The following is a 17,125-nucleotide window of genomic DNA, read 5'->3' as shown; positions in this document are numbered from 1 at the left end:
TATAAATCAAGCCTATAAACACCTCTCCTCCTTAAAGCACCAAAACAAAACATCTATGACTGTAACTCTGAATTCTAACTTCTCCCTACCAGTTCATATCAGAAGCCAGAATTTCTCCTTCATACCATTCACCATATTCAAAGGTTGTAAATAAGTTATCTCCAGCATTCAGCAAATCTGTTTAAAAAACAAAACACACACACACATACAGAGAAAAAAGTCAAGCTCAAACGAAGCTGTCCCATCAGATATGCACTATTTAAAAGATACAACGGGAGTTACATCAAACACGTTTTTACTACCTAGAAAGTCACATCCAATTCCTAACAGGGAACAAGATTGTAATGTTTTGGCTAGAAAGACTAAATTCATTTATTTTTAAATAACTTGTTTATTTCCTGAAGTTTCCTTTTTAAGTGCGATGCTTGGAGAAACGAGGGCTATGATTATTCTGTGATTCAAGGTCAAACATCATAGCTACTCAATGAAACAGAGACAAAAACATAGTTTATCTGGTGTTATGCTTATTCAGAGAACTTCTACATGGAAAACATTCTTGCTAACTACTCAAACCCGCTTCCAATTCCAGGTAAGGGGGGAGGAAGGCAAACTGTTTGTCTTTTTTGTAAAATGAACAGTGAACCTTCCCTTCACTAAGCTACTTAAATGGGAAAGTCAGTCCTCAAATATTGCCTGTCCCGGCTATTTCACCTGTCCAAGCCAAAGTCTTTCTGATTAGACAAATCAGCTCTGTTGAAAAACAAAGTGCTCTTGGAGTTATTGTTTCGGGCTGTCTGCAAATTCAGACAGGCATTGCTGCACCAGTTCACAGTGAGTTCAGGTTTGGAAGGCTTCCGTTGCAAACGTAAGGGTTAGAGAATTTATTTCTTTGTAAATCACACGTGAGATTCTGGAGCACAAATCATACAGCAATTTAAAAATGATCTGGAATTATGTGGCAATGTACCCACGATTGCATTCTGCATGGTCCCTGGGCATCCCATTTAAATCAACCGGAGCTACACGTGCATGTCTGAATGTAGAAGTCTGGTCTGCGGGGTAGCTCTGATACAGTGGATTTGGCCCAGGCAAAACGCTGATGAGACCTAACTTTGAGTGCCAGTTCTACCACTGACTGTTTATTTGACCCTGCACAAGTCATTTCTCGGTGCTTCATTTTCCCATTTTTTACATGGAGACAATGGCGATTTTCCACTTTTTTAAAATGCCGTAAGATCTATAGAGAAGTGCAAGCAATATTCATCATAATGGGAGAGGAAGCCCAGTTCTTTGGCTAAGGGCCTGGGCTGGGACTCAGGAGATCTCGACTCAATTCCCAGCTCTGTGACAGATTTTCTGGGTGACCCTGAACAAATCACTTACTCTCTCAGTGCCTTGGTACCACGTCTGTGAACGTGGGGTAAAAATCATTTTCTCCTAATCTTCATCTATCTGGTCTATTTAGACATAAGCTCTTCGGGTCAGGGTTTGTACAGCACCTTACACAACGGGACCCTGATCTTGACTGAGGCTTCTAAACACTATTGTACTAGTGCTACCATGGTCACTTACCCTACAGTGATTGTGGTTCTTCAAGACGTGATGTCCACACAGATTCCACTCTTGGCGCACATGCACCCCATGCACGCAAGATCAGATTCTTTTTGAACCAAGATGTCCACTGAGGCCCCGCACTCTGGGAGCTGTTGCAACTACCATAGCCTAGAGCGTAAGGGGCAGGGCAGCCTGAGGCACCTCTCAGTTCCTTCGCCAAGAAAGAATCCCATACGTCAGGATGCCGAATTATCAGGGACACCTCTCAAAGAACCACAGTTACTGTAAGGTAAGTAACCATCCTTGCGTCTTCGAGGGACGGTCCATGCAGATCCCACACCTGACGCTTAGCGAGCCATAACCCATGCTCAGAGGCAGGAAACAGGAATTCTATTTAAATATCAACGGAAGGACCTACTGAAATCTACATCTGCTCTCGGAGCCTGCCGCAAGGCATAGCAAGTACTAAAAGTAGGGACTGAACTCCAGGTCACCGCCCTATGTACCTCAGTCAAGGGGACGATACTCAACAAAGCTGCGGACGCTGCCTGGGTTCAGTTAGCCTGAGACCTTTCTGCCACCCACTGAGATAGTTTTGGCAAGGATACCAGCTGTCCTCTCATTTGTTCTGCAAATGCAACAAATAGTCTAGGTGAGGCTCTAACTGACCCAGTCCCGTCTAAATAAAAGCACCAGGCTCTCACCACACCCAGCACTGTGCTGTCGTCGTTTGCACTGCACATCCAGAACGTACCCAGTTCCAGCGAATGGAGGGTCATCCTCTCGTCTCTCAGCCTGTCCAAGATGGGAAAGTCTGGTACCAGTCCCACAGCTAACCAGCAAGTGCCGAGAACCGTCTTGGTGCTGACGAATCCGTCCATGCCATCTGCACCCAAGCCACCTTAGCTTTGGTGCCAATAAAATGGGCATGGATATTTTCAGTGCCACTCAGCAATGAAGTAGGTTCTGCTGCATGAGTGGCACCAGGGGCCGCACAATCATTGCTGCGTGACGCGACCACCTGAGCCGATTTTCCAAGACTCTGCCTTGAGGCTCTTCGATGTCAGAGCTTTGGGGAAGAACTTTTGTCTCCTGCCTGGGGCGGGAGATCTGTGCATGCCCTGGTCTCTGGAGAATTGCTTCTGATGGCCTTCTCCTGGCTCAGCGCATGAATGGTGGACCAGTGAAGCTATTGAGCACCCTTTGAGCACAGAATAACATCACGGGGAGAGACGGGGGGCAGTCACCAGGGAGCGTAACTGACCATGGCGGGAGGGGGTCCTCTCTGGTTGCTTGCCTGGATAGGAAGACATCTGCACTGATCTTCCTCAGAGATGCTGCTTCACTCTATCTTCTCTGAGCGCGCTTCGAGGGGATTTGCATACTGAACAGTGCTCAGGAACATGCCCTTCTCCTAGCCACAAGAGGCAGGGCGAGTGCCCGGTATTTATGGCATTACTGTGTCAAAGATGGACTAATCTCGAACCCTGGAGACTTAACTTGGGCCCTTTGGAGCATATGTTTGCGGGAGTCTATACCTTGCACAAGGGGGTGAGGGGAACAAGAAAACAAAGTCCAAAAGTAGCTGGGCAATAGAACGGGTTAAATAAAATGTATCTAGTGAACTAACCACCAACTAACAGTAACTCAGACACTGTGGGCTCTGTCTCACAGCCACCATCGCTAGCAAGGAAACGAGAGGTGGTTGAGGCCACTCCACCCTTTATAACCTGGGCTACAGTGGTCACGAGGGCTCCCAAGAGGCAGGTGTGGCCCCAACAAACACTGCTGTTCAAAAAGTATCCGGTCTCAGATGCATGGGGCACACGCACACCTACTGTGCAATCCGTGTGGAAAATCAGTTGGGGAACTAGTATCATCGTAGTTTGGTCCCAGGGTACAAAAACACTGATAAAAGAACCTCCTCCAGGCAAGGAAAGTGTCTTTTATTTACCTGTAAAGCACCATGCATGGCTACCGTATGGCATTATGATGTGCAGTGTGCAGGGAAACAAGATGCCAAGTGGACATGGGTCCTACAAGATACAGGTCCATGCCATGGTCTTCCTCCAGCTGCCCCTCTCTGCTCCCCTAAAATGAAGCTGGGAAGAAGGCTACTCTTGGCTGAGTTCCCTTTCCAGCCTTTCAGCAAGAAGGATGTGGTGTAAAAGCTCACGGTCTCTGCATACCTGATTGTGATGTCACAGCCAGGGACATTTTCCCTCATCCCAGCCTGGAAAATGCCCTTCTCAGGAAGCCAATACGATTATGTGATTACTTCCTTTCGGCCATGTAAAAGGTAGATGAGCTGAGAACAACAAACTTTACTTGATGTTAGCAAGAGCTGGAGAGTTAATTGATTTCATTATACATAAGTATCTTACTGCATCCACAATGGAATACTCTGAAGGCCCTGCTCACTCGACATGCTTATTTTTCATTGGCTACTAACACAGCTCTATTTAGGTTTTATTTCAAAGAGGAGAAGGCTGCAGGTAGGCCCATAACAAGGTAGGCTTTTTAATGAACAGGTGTAACTCACCTCAGAAATTCTTCTGCAATTGCTGACCTGTTGGCTGAATTTCTTCTCCATTCAGACGCCTGACACTAAGGCCTACATTTCCCAAGTGAGTCTCCACTCAGGGTTCGATCTTGCTCCCACTGAAATCAATGGGAATTTTCTCACTGATGTCAATGGGAGAAGGCCTTAAATATTCGCCTGCAGGTTTTGTTTGAATAGTTACACGCATGCACAAATGACAGCAGACTCAAGTACAAGGTTCATATTTAATTTTGCAACCCAATCGGTGATGTGTTGCAATATTTAAATGAAGCAAAAACTGTGCACAGGGATTTATCCTCTGCAGTCTGCTATAGATTATAGGACATATAACATTCAGCTTGATCTTGGGAGCTTTTCCTTCCATTTGCAAAACATACACCAGGTTATATTCATTAAGTCCAATGGTTCTGGACGACGTTTTCAGCAGCACATGGCGCTAGTGGACCATCCTGTATTATATTATATTCCTTATTCCTACACTAATATAATGGACTCTCTTTCTATGTTACTAAAAGTCAACCAACCTGCACAGTCTATTGCTTGTTTTTTAGCCTTCTCTTAGAAAATAAATTTCATTCATAAAGTTGTCATCTAGGCCACCTACAGCGGTAGGTACAATTCTAAATCCAGTGCAGACGCCCATCAGTGTCTTCCCTTAAACCTGTTGGCTTTTGGTGTATTTAATGCCGATCCAGAAAGACTTTAAACTTTTGCTGTAAAATAAACTACAACACCTGGATTTCCCTGCCACCTGCGTGTTCCAAAATATTACACATGCCATATCACAGACTTTCCCTAACTTTCCTTTTAAAGATTAATTAGTTATCTGAACAGTGATTCACCTTGTTATATGCAAGTGTTGGCTTTGATGTCAATTCCAGACATGGTAAAAATTCTGTATTAACAAAAACAAAGTGAAGGTACCTTACTGTTTTGGGTTGGGTTTTTTCAACTTACTGAGTAATGATATTGCTCAATCATGCTCTGTGATTTTAATTTAAAGGTTTATAGAGCCTTTATATGGGGAAAGAAGCCAAGAATTATTTTCTAAAGTAAACTGGAAAATAGATGCACTTTATTTCCCGTTGGCAAACTAGGACTATGGAGGGAAAATATTTAATATAAAAACATCTGACAAAGCACCTCCAGGATGTATTTTTTTGCATCAAAGAAGTAGCTCTTGGCAACAAACACGCTACCCTGACAAGAAAACTTTTTAGCCGAGCCCTGATTGTTATAGTCTGCTCAGAGTGGGGAGACATGCCAACTAACCTGAAGTTAAATATGAAAGAAAAAGGAAAAACATTACAGGCGCAAATAAACATCTGTCTACGATTAACCTGGACGCACAGACATGCACTGGCTTTTTCAAAATGAACTTTTAAAAAACGATGCAATAATTTTACTATTTAAGACCCTGATCCTGCAAATGCAGACTACCCACTTGCATGGAGCCCCAATGAAATAAAAGGGGCCCCGAGCCCAGCAGGCTGCTGTACATGGTAAATTGCAGGATCAAGGCCTAACTCAGGGAGCAGTGACTGTTGCCTACACAAAGAAATGGAGAGCCTGGTACAAAGAATGATTTCATCTATTGCCACAATCCCAAATACAGAGCGAAATGGCTGCAAGAGGCGGAACCCGCGTTCCCAGGCCCGCAGGCACCACTACAGAAACAAACGTTTCACCACCAACAAAAAATTCCTTCCCGGTTTAATTTATGTGAAAAATAATGTCGGGTTTTCTATTAACAGATAATTTCACAATCTCTCTTCAAACCTGGAAAGGTTAATGTTTGCCCAGTTTCCACACACATCCGCCTCAGATATTTAGAGGCTTTTTTTTTTTCATACTCCTAACAGAGGAGATCTTCATAAATTTCCTTCTTAGCACAAATCTTGGCAGTCTTTTGGGAGGGATGGGCGGTGGAGAGGGGGTATTCATTTCTCCAGTCAGTTGGGCCTCAAAACATGTTCCCTTATGTTCATCCTAAATGCTTGCTGAAAGCAGAAAATACCATGCCCATTGCTTTGTGCCTTAGCATTGTTTTGAGTTGCAATTCAGGGGCGTATTCCTTCTTGATCACTCGGACAATTCCATTTCTACAGCCTCCCTCCTTCTTCTGCCCCATTCGCACACCCACCTATGTGTCACCCCCAACCTCAAACAAAGCCTAGATCAAAACCACCGTCATTGTATTTAAAAACCCTCCATGACACCTACGTGTCACCCCCAACCTCAAACAAACCCTAGATCAAAACCGCCCTCATTGTATTTAAAAACCCTCCAAGGATTTCCTTCAGGCTGCTTCATAGCCAGTCTCTCTCTCTATTCCATTTCTTGTTCCTCTGCTAGGTTAGCACTGGCCTCCCCTCTCTGTCCCTCCACATTAGTGCAGGGTGAATAATTTGTAACAAACCATTTATTTGACAACTCTCACCTCTTGTCTTTGGGAGCCATCTGCAAACAGAGCTGTATTTTCTAGACTCTACTCCTTATTCAAAATGTTCATTAATTTCCACAAATAATTCTTTGTCTGGTATGAGCATTTGACATTCGAGCTGGTCTGAGCGGAGGCAGGGAGGCCACATGGTGAGCTTTCTGCGCCCTCACTGGAGACCGTGAATAAGGATTCTGATGTGAACAGCCATGATCCCAAAGCTGAAATCTGCTTTTCACTAATATTCTCACAGTACTAACAGTCACTGTTTCAGATACACATTCCCGTCAGCACGCTCGATGTCTGTGGGATGCAAATTCATCAGGGGTGTGAACGCAGCAGAAGTGAATAATTTTAAAATCCGGAAGAACGCATGCGGAAAAATGTCTGCTGCGTTTGCCCACCTCTGCTCCACAACATCTGCCATTATTAGCGCGAGAGCCTTCTCCTTTTCAGCTCCTGCCATCTGCAGCTGCTTTCCTGTCTAGCTCCCCATCCACCGCCTCTCCATTTCATTTCAATTCTTGGCCCATAACTCGTTTTTCTCCCTTTCCTGTAGTTCTTATCCTCCCCCCCTTTGCTTTTACACAGTATTTAACTCGAAATCACTTTGACGTATTGTACATGACTCTGCAAGGTGCTTAGTGCCTCCAGAGTCAGAATATTGACTCCAAAAGTCCACCCAAGAATACTGACTCCAAACAGGAGCTTGAAGGTGTGCAACATCTTACAGGGTGGGGCCCACAGGTTATGCAGGCTGGCCTGGTAGAAAATAAAACTGAATTGCATTGGATCAGTAGGCATCATTACACATATAACACAGACACACACCCTATGAAGGGAATAAAGTTTCCCTTCGGACAATGTTGACACCCAGGGTTAGCACTTTGCAGCAAACACTCAATTCTCAAAGGAATTTCCATAAGCACAACACAAAGATCTATACCGCCCCTGATTAAGAGAGAAATAAAGCACAGGCACGTAGCGACACATGAGAAGTTGTGGAGACTAGCTGCTCATGTTGAGAGAAAATAGCCTTCACAGAAGCTTGGCACTGACTCTGGCATGGAACAGGGCACCACCCATTATTCACTGAACAGTTTCCGTGGAGGCACACAGATCGATCTCCGTCTGGCCTAATGTGCGCACACTGGGTTAAATGTCCCAGGGCCCCCTGCACAGGAGTGAATTTCACCCACAGTTACTGCAAAGCTGATGCCAGCCTGTTTCTGCATCTAATATTTATGCCCTTCTACTGTTGTTCCAAAAGGAATCTAGCATCCCAATACCTCTGCTTGCTCCTGAAGCCCCAGAGGGCAGCTAACTGCTCCATCGTAGATAATAATAAAGACAATAATATTTTTCACCTTCCACCCAAGCAGATCAATATGTTTTCAAACCATTAATGAACATCTGAGGTCCCTGTGAAGTATACGCTGTTAACCCAATTTTATAGATGAAGAAACTGAGGCATGGAAAAGTGAAAGGGAATTTGTGAGTCACTGACAGTGCCAGGACTAAAAACCAGGAGTCCTGACTCCCAACCCCAGGCTCTACCCACGGGCTCAGAGCCTCTGAATGGGGATCTTCCTATGGAAATGACGGAGCCGTAGGGGACAACGCTCAGCTCCTAGGAGTGGGAGTGGGGTTATTTGTTATGTGATCAAGCCAGGTGCATGCCATCAAGCTGACTGGCTCCCCTCAAAGCACTGGGGAAGGAATGGGGACATAGTCAGTATTCAGAGTAGGCTCCAAATGGGACCCATCTTGAGTGGTGCCTGAGCATTTGGAACCCCTGCTGCAGTTCCTGGAAGTTACAGATGCTCAGCCCCATTCAGGATTTGGGCCCCTAGGAACTGAGTCTGATGATGGAATGAGAACCGAGTGACAGACTGAGCCTGTTAGGAAGTCAGATTTGCTGTTGAAATGCTAGAGATGCAAAGCTCTAAGAGAAGGAGACTGGAAAACTGTAGCATGCACAGTACTAGGGATAATACCCCCAACACAGCCACTACTCTTCATACAGCACATAGCATATACCCCTCCAGACTCCTGGAGGAGTCGACAGCCCCGCTAAATTAGAACTGAGGGTCACTGTTCACATTCATTTATTACAGCTGGCTAGCTGGACAGACACTGAGCTGATGTACAGCCTGCTGGGTGCTTGGCCGTGGACAGTAATGAAGTGCCAGGCTATGGGGTTTTGAAAAGCTGGCTGTGCAGGAGAAGACATCCCTCAGTGCTCAGGGACCTAGAAAGGTGAGCAAATTCCACTGCCCCATGGACCGTCCTACACAGTGCCTACTGCAAAGCATGGCTCCATCTGCTTGAGCGTGTCACAACAGTAAAGAACCAGTTTCCACAACAGCGCAGCCCTCTAAATGCCAGGCAAGTCTAACGGGAACAACAGCTTCTTGGCATTTCGAACAGGAGCCAACTGTCTGGGAAAAAAATTACTGCTAATGTTCCATCAATGATGAGTCACGGGGCTGAGGTTTTGATTTTGGGCTGTTGGTGTTTTTTGTCCTTTGAACTAGCAGGCCCCACCTTCTCCCCATGGGACTGCAAGGAGCCCAGGGGTGAACACTGCAGCACTGCGGACCCAGTCTGGAGATTTGCTCTCTGCAGTCAGTGCGGGCGGGTATGCTGCTCAGCTCTGGTGCAGTGTGTTGCACACACAACTGCAAGGTAAACAGTAGTGAGCAGGGCACTAATGAGAGTACTGATGGATGGCTGCCAAGCTTCCCATGACTAGTAGCAGAAGAGCAAGTCTGGGGTGGGGCGGGGTGGGGGGAGAAGCCTGAGAGAATAGCACTGTCACGCCCATCCCTTTTCTGCCCTTTGACTTGCAAGTAAGGGAGTAGGCAAGGAGAGCGTCTGCTGAAGATGGAAGATTGCACATTGTTTGAGTCTGACTTCACTTGTGTTCGTACTTAGCATCCGCTCACCAGTGCACTGCAGCCAGCGCCCCCGCCGTGTATCACATAACGACTCCCAGGATCGGGGCCCAAGCTGGGTCCTGCTCACACTGAGCGGTTCTACTAGCAATACGTAAGTCGTTCTTACCAAAGTTTCGACCTGGCCATCACTGGACCAACCACACGCCCCTTCTCACGACTGAGCCATGTGTCACTCTGTATGTGCACATGTGCGTGCATGAGTGTGTGTGCGTGTGCACAGATAAGGACTTGATTCTGAAAAGGGCTCAGCATTCCGGTCCTGATCCAAGAAGGCCCTTAAGCATATGCTTAATGTAAGCATGTGTACCAGTCTCTCTGATGTTCTCAGGCCATTGCAGGATCAAGACCTACTTGTCCTGTCCCCCGACCCCCTTAAATACAGACCCACAACAATCAGCAGTAATAATATATAGCAGGGGAAATAACTCCAATGAGGAAAATATATGACCTCTCTTTATACTCCCAAACCCTAAATCTGCAGCTACTTGAACTAAGAGACTGGAGACTTTGGAACCAAACATTTGTATTTGCCTTTTCTGTGCAATCCTAATCTTCAAAACCTGTTATATCTTATCAAGAAACCAGAAGCAGCAACCCAGGCTCCAGACTGCGCTGCCTTTACGGGTTGCTTGCTCATGGGAGAGTACACTTGGCATAGCATTATCCCGGAATAAAAGATTTACTTTACTGACCAAAATGTTTTAAGCCCCAGCTGAGGGAGGGTCCAGGGATTCCATGGTTGTGTGCATTTGCACAGAACAAAAGTGTGAACATTCTGCACAATACATTTAAGAAGCTTTCCTTTATAGCTTGATAAATGTCTGTTTTTTCCAATGCAATCTTAAGAAGGCTTTTGATAAAGAGAAAAGATAAGATTAGCTTTGGTGTGTCCTTTTCCAGGCTATGATTAAGCCACCCATACTTTTCAATTTTCATAGTGGATTTGCTGGTTCATTAGAGACTTTTCAAGATTCCTAGGGTCAATACAGTGCTCATGAAAATAAGGTCAAGTTCAAAAGGAGAGGGGTTTTGTTTTGTTTTACAGAGATAACCATTTGACTTCTTGCTAAAACTTCCTGGCTAGAAGTTCATCAGCTAAACTAACAACAGTGAAGAATGGACCTCTTTGTTACCAGAAAGTGAATTTTGTGGTTTTAGTAGGAAAAGCATTTTTGGTGATCAAAGCTAAAGTAATAAATAGTAGCGGCTTGAGGCTAGATCCAAAGTTTTCTTATTTTTGGAACAGGAGTTAAATGCACACTTTGGTTTCTTAGATACACAGAGAAGGCATGGCAGACCTAAGTTTTGTATGTCATTGCATATATGTAAGTTGCACCAGAAACTAAACAGACCAAAATATGGCACTTACATTGTTCTATGTTAAGTTTTTCACTTCCTGCTTGACAACACACATGGGTTAATTTCAATGAAACTCTTATCCTCTATCTGTAACCATGGCCACTGGGAGAAAATAAATCACCTAGCCCCAGACTCTTATTAAGAGTTGCACCACTTGAAACTACACAGTGGGAGAGAAGGTATCCAATTTCAGTGCAATCCTGGTCACGTTAACATTATTTTGTTCAAGTAAAAGCTAAAATATCTCTTCTACTGCGGAAAACCTTGCAGACGTCCAACTCAGATAACACAGTAACTAAATCAACACCATCCATAGGAACTCTGTTTCTAAAATTCTGCAGCTACAATTAACGGCTATCATCCAAGTGCCATAAAAGCTAGGGACATCAGAAGCATTATGTACTTATACACAGCACAAGGAATTTGTTAGAAATTGCAAACATATATTTATTACAATGAAACTCAAAACAATCCAACTCCCCGCTATCAAGTTTTCCCCTGCTATGGACAATTGACAACAGGCACATTTGATTCAGTTTGTCAAAACACCAAGACATATTCTGCACCAAAAGAATCCTAAAGGGCAATGAAAATGAAAAAATGTGTAAGGGAGAAGAGCTCTAAGTTATTATTGTGCTGCAGTGCCAGCCACCACCACATTCCTCTTCAAAATGCCATGTGGTATGGAACTATTTAAATGCCCCAAGAAATACATCACTCTCCCAAAGCCTGCGATAAACTCTTTGACGAGATAAAAGGAGTAGGGCAAAGAGGCAGTCTCCTAACACTATTATACAGGCAACATCACTCAGTCCCCTAGGGGGAGCCACAATCCTCTGATGATCTTTAAGCATGTCTGTAAACCCAACAACCAGCAAAATTGGGATTAAGAAAACAAAGGGACAAGAAAGCTCATACCTTCTGGTGTATTTAAAAATTGAGCCTTGCCCATCTGGGCTCGCCTTGTCACTGAACAAAACAAACAAGACTCATCTCTAATACTGCACTACATGTGAGTGTATTAACAGCCACTACCAAAACTAATTAAAAGTAGCTGTATCTTTCAGATATGTAATTCTGGAACAATAACAAGTAGGTGTGACAAAACAGTACCACTAGGCAAAGGAGCCATAAGGACTAGAGCAGCAGCTCCTCGACTTTATTGGTTAGAATCATAGAATATCAGGGTTGGAAGGGACCTCAGCAGGTCACCTAGTCCAACCCCCTGCTCAAAGCAGGACCAATCCCCAATTTTTGCCCAGATCCCTAAATGGCCCCCTCAAGGATTGAACTCACAACCCTGGGTTTAGCAGGCCAATGCTCAAACCTGTGAGCTATCCCTCCCCCCAAAACATGGGCATGACACACGTACAGTAGTAAATTCAGATCCACCTGAATGGGCTTTGAACTGGAGTTTGGCATTCTCAACCTGGGATTCAGGTATTGGCCCGAGATTGGTGGCACATTACCCTACACCTCTGAACCACTGTTTTAAAAACTGCTGTGAATGGATGGAACATCAAGCTCACGTATCGTTATGGTTTGGGAACACCTGCACTCGAGGATATACCGTATGGGGAAATCTCAGGCTGGCCAAGGAATGGGCAAGTTGACCTAACAGACATGACTTCTATAATTCTGTGAACCGTTACAAAAGAACGATCAAAGGACGCCCACTCCATAAGTGCACGTGCCATTGATTGAACATGAAAGATTCGCCAGCCATTCCGCCAACATTTTATCCTTGCTGTCTGAGTTTCACCAGAAAGAATGGTTCGGCCCACCACTCCACTGCAGTAAGTGGAGTTACACCAGGGATGAATTCCATGGAATTGCACCATGGTTCCTGTCCAAAGCATCTTACAATCTAAGTCTCCAAACCTACAAAGTCTTGCCAGCGAGTCGACCTCTCGGCCTACGTGAAGCCCCATTAAAATCAATGAGGTTCTGCACAGATGATGGGGAGCCAATTCCAGAAGAAGGGCCTATGGGCCTCATTTTGCAAACTCTTGCTCACTGGCTTCAACAGGACTGTATGGGATAGAAGATTCTGCTCGCCTGAGCAAGGGTTTGCACGCTAAGTCCCGAAACACAACAGTTAATTCATGCTGTAAGTATTCACCAGGGACAGTACAAAAAACTCTATTAAATCTGAACTGCCCATTCATTCTTTTTATGATAAAATATCTGGCACTTAGAGACCATTCTTAACTCACCCTTCTGTGTCAAGGTTTGAGCAGGATCTTTTAACAGAGGGTGATTTTATCACCCTCCAGAGTAGGAATGAGGTTCCTGCCCTAACTCCGAATCTCCTTGCTTTTCCAAAGGTGCATCAGACAATTAACAACATTTTAATACAGCTTGGATTGTGCGAATAGCTCTATTTGACCAACCAACTTGAACAGCCCCTTCGTTTTTTTTCTGTTTTCCCTGAGAATCTCACATACAAAACTATATTTAGTTCTGCTCTTCTGCTAAAACCAGCAAGTACAGCTCCAACACAATAACCATTCAACGGCTGATGTGTTAACGTCTGCCAACCTGAGAAGTCTCCAGGAGTGATGTGTGGTGAGTTAGTAGCCTCTGTTTCAGTGTAAGACAACGTGGAATCTGATAGATCTGGAAAACAGAAGGAGAACATTTAGTACTTCTGTGCCACAAGCACAGTGCACCCGCTCACGGACACACTGTGCCACTCTGCCTGCCCACACCTTCCACAGTGAAACTGCTGCTGACCCAGGGCGGAAAGTAAGTGCTTAACTTTTCTTCTCTGACATGCAAAAATGAAAAGTTTCAATTGCTTCGACCACAAAAATAACTACAGTTCAGTTGATTAAACAAGTAGAAACTTGGTGCGTACTGGATAAAGTTACGTTAAGCCTCTAAACAATTCATAGTTACTATACCTAATTATCACCATTAAAATTCTTGAAGCTGTTTATTCTTGCTTCTTTCCTTCCTTCCTCTTTGCTGAAGCGAAGGAAACTTTGTTTTAACAAGTTAAGAGTCCTTGTTATTCTCTCTTGCTTACCCCTTTAATTAAGCACTCAAATGTTTGCTCACAGATTATTTTTTCAGTCAAATAAACCCACGAAGCACATCTCACTGGTTTCCATACCTGCAGCACAAGCAGCTTCTAAAAGGAATTAATTCTGAGCTTATTTTTCTTATGTAATGTCAACTTACACGACCAGCCCTTTTGTTTTCCGGAATACGCTATGGCTGGACCTCTGGTGTGAACCATTAGCCATGAAGCAGACTATCCTCCACTGCAAAAACCACCGTGAGCTACTTCTCCGGGTCAGATTGTGCCTCTTAGCAAGGGGCAGCAAATACACTGCACCACCCCAAGTACAGTCCCAGGAAACACTGTGACTCAGAAACATCCTGCCAGGACACAGCTCCCTCCCTAATTCCCTTGCTCTGGGGGTTAGTAATTTGCTGCTGGCCCAGACCATCAGGGAATTAAGAAACTTCCCACACCAGCTCAGCTGGCACTACCCACCCCTCCCTGCCTACCTGCTCCAGGATGTAGAGCAGTGGTGGGCAACCTGCGGCCCGTCAGGGTAATCCGCTGGCGGGCCGTGTGCAGCCTGCGGGTTGCCCGCCACCAATGTAGAGAATACCAGGTACACAACACCCATGTGCTCCTCAGCAGCCCGGCCCAAGGTCTGAATAGCCTGCATAAGGAGTGTAAAGGAAGTTCTCACTTCCCATTAGGCCTCTGCATAGGTGCACTGTGCCCACCATGGTCCAGCCTTTGGCTTTTGTTGGGATTTTTTTGGTTGCTCGGTTTTCTTGTTAGCTTGTTCTGGGTTTTTTTTAGAAAAGATCAAAGTAGCCATTTTGAAATCTTTCCTCAGTCCTTTGGGTCTGTATGACCCCACAATTCCCAGTCTGGTGTTCCTGGGTGCACAGAGAGTTCAAGAGTGGGCCCTCTCTAAACCCCTTTGAGACCTCAGAGTAACGTATTTGCCAAGTGAGTCCTTATCTATTTGGCAAATTCTGAATGTTTCCTCATCCCCCCCTCTCTGTGATTCTAACAGCTCTGTGATGAACATGGCTCTCTTTGTGTACTTCCTCTTTTGTGAGCCAGCATTACTGACCATGGGAGAACTAAAGGAGTAAGATACCATTCAAAGTGACTGTCATTGGAAGAATCTGGCCCATTGCCTACAGAGTCTCTCAAAAAAACCACATCAAACTTCCCCCCTTTGAGGTGCACTTGTTACTTCCTATTTACCTGGATACCGTGAAAGCCAGGGCAGAATTTGGCACAGCATCTACTAAGGGAATATATGCTTTGGAAGGCATTCGCTATTGAATTTTGCCAATTTTAAAGTAGGTCACATTTTATGCCTCGCTGTGACCAGATTTATTTCAATGATATTTTTAAAAGTCAGAATAATTCACTGGAAAAACTGAAATTCCATTCAAATGTTTTACAGTATGGAGCTTATAGAGCTCATGTCTCTTAATAAACACTGTACTAATAATCCTTAGCTCTTACATAGCACTCTTCATCTGGAGATCTTAAAGAACTTTACAGTGAAAGTATAATCGTCCCTATTTTACAGGGTGATAGGCCCCAGGTGACAGAGCAGGACAGTTACAGAGCTGGGGATAGATCCCAAGAGTTCTGACCCCCACTCCAGCCTGAAATCCAATCTAATATCCAATAAAAAATTTAAGTCTGATAACCAGTCATTACATCTTCATTAATAATGACAGTGTTTCACCTGAATGCAGATTTATTCTGAAAAATACAGATGTAGCAAAGAATGTGTATTCATATATAAAAGCCTTCGTAATAAAGATATGATAAAAAACATACAGAAGATTTTATTTTTATTGTGTATTTCTGATAACTTGTCAGCTGATGCTTGTTCAGAATTAGCGATGAGCTCCACGTTCCTATATTTTGACATTTGCCTTACACACCAGCCTGGAAACGACCCCGGTAGAAAACAATACAACATTTTGGTTATGAACCGTGAATGTCCTAAGAGTTTGTAAAGAGAAAATACTTACCCAGTGGCTTTTGCTCGTCATGAGGAGACAGCCGAGAATAAGGAGGCGGGGGAGACTCTGGAAAAACAAGACCTCATATTAGCGCTCTATCAGGTTAAAAGTTCAAACCCTCAAGTTTTCCCTCCTAGGAAGTAATACTTCGGTGGTAAGGTAAATCCCCATTTATAACACGGCAGAAAAGTCATATGCAAATAACTCTTGGCCAAGATATTTCAAAAAGCAGCTGGTGATTTTTGGTGCCCAATTTAACACACCTGTAAGGGGTTTCCAAAAGTGCTGAGCACCCACCCTCTGGAAATCAGGCTCCTTTAGTGCATCTCCAAAAATCCAGTTACCCAAAATCATCAGTCCCTTTTGAAAAGCTTGGCTTTTATCGTCTGGTCATCTGTCTAAAATATTCCTGTTTCAAAACATAAACATGGGCTTAACAAGAATTAGCTGGATATTGTGTCACAAAGACTAAGAAGCTGCATAGCATAAATGAAAAGACACTATTGTCAGACATAAAAGAAAACATTATGATCCAGATTCTGATCTCATTCACACCAACGTAAATCCAGTAAACCCAATGAAGCAACTTAGGTCTGTCCCTATAACTTCCTAGATAGAATAAAAAGGTCAGTAGTAATAGCCTACCATAATGGCATGTTATCCAATCTAGCTACACTACCCCAGCCTTGATTCAACAAAGTACTTAAGCATGTGCTTAGCTTTAAACGTGAGTAGGTCTACTGACAGTTGACTCAAAGTTGAGCATGTGCTTAAATGCTTTTTGAATCAGGGCCACCTACCTAGCTCTTGGACCACTTGCACAGACAAGGACTACTCACGAAAATAATGGTTGTACAATAACACCCTTTAATTGGTCAGACTTCTCTTTAATTGATCAGGCTTGAATAATGAGAGTATAGCAGTAGGAATATTCTACCTACCACCTGACCAAGATGGCGACGGTGATTGTGAAATGCTCAGAAAGTGTAGAGAGGCTACAAAAACAGAAAACCCAATGATGGAGGATTTCATCTATCTCCATATTGACTGTCACCTCAGGACCGAATGCAGAGATAAAATTTCTAGACACACTAATGATTGCTTTTTGGAGCAGCTAGTTCTGGAACCCATGAGGGGAGAGGCAATTCTTGATTCAGTCCTAAGTGGCACACAGGATGTGGTTCAAGACGTGAATATGGCTGAACCGCACGGTAATAGCAACCATAA

The 17,125-nt window shown here is 44.2% G+C and overlaps 1 protein-coding gene across 1 annotated transcript in view; it reads right to left on the bottom strand.

Annotated features, from left to right (window-relative positions):
- Nucleotides 1–17,125, bottom strand: part of SMAD6 (SMAD family member 6) — a 75,788-nt gene that overhangs the window by 50,320 nt on the left and 8,343 nt on the right. Inside the window, exons 2-3 of the mRNA XM_037911517.2 lie at nt 15,908–15,964; nt 13,418–13,495 (exon numbers count right to left, since the gene is read on the bottom strand). Coding sequence (XP_037767445.1) covers nt 13,418–13,495; nt 15,908–15,964 — 135 coding nt within the window. The remainder of the gene's footprint in view (nt 1–13,417; nt 13,496–15,907; nt 15,965–17,125) is intronic.

The sequence above is a fragment of the Chelonia mydas genome, chromosome 10 (assembly GCF_015237465.2).
Source record: "Chelonia mydas isolate rCheMyd1 chromosome 10, rCheMyd1.pri.v2, whole genome shotgun sequence".
Taxonomy (NCBI): domain Eukaryota; kingdom Metazoa; phylum Chordata; order Testudines; family Cheloniidae; genus Chelonia; species Chelonia mydas.
The sequence above is the reverse complement of the archived record's forward strand: the minus strand, read 5'-3'. Positions and strand labels throughout refer to the sequence as shown.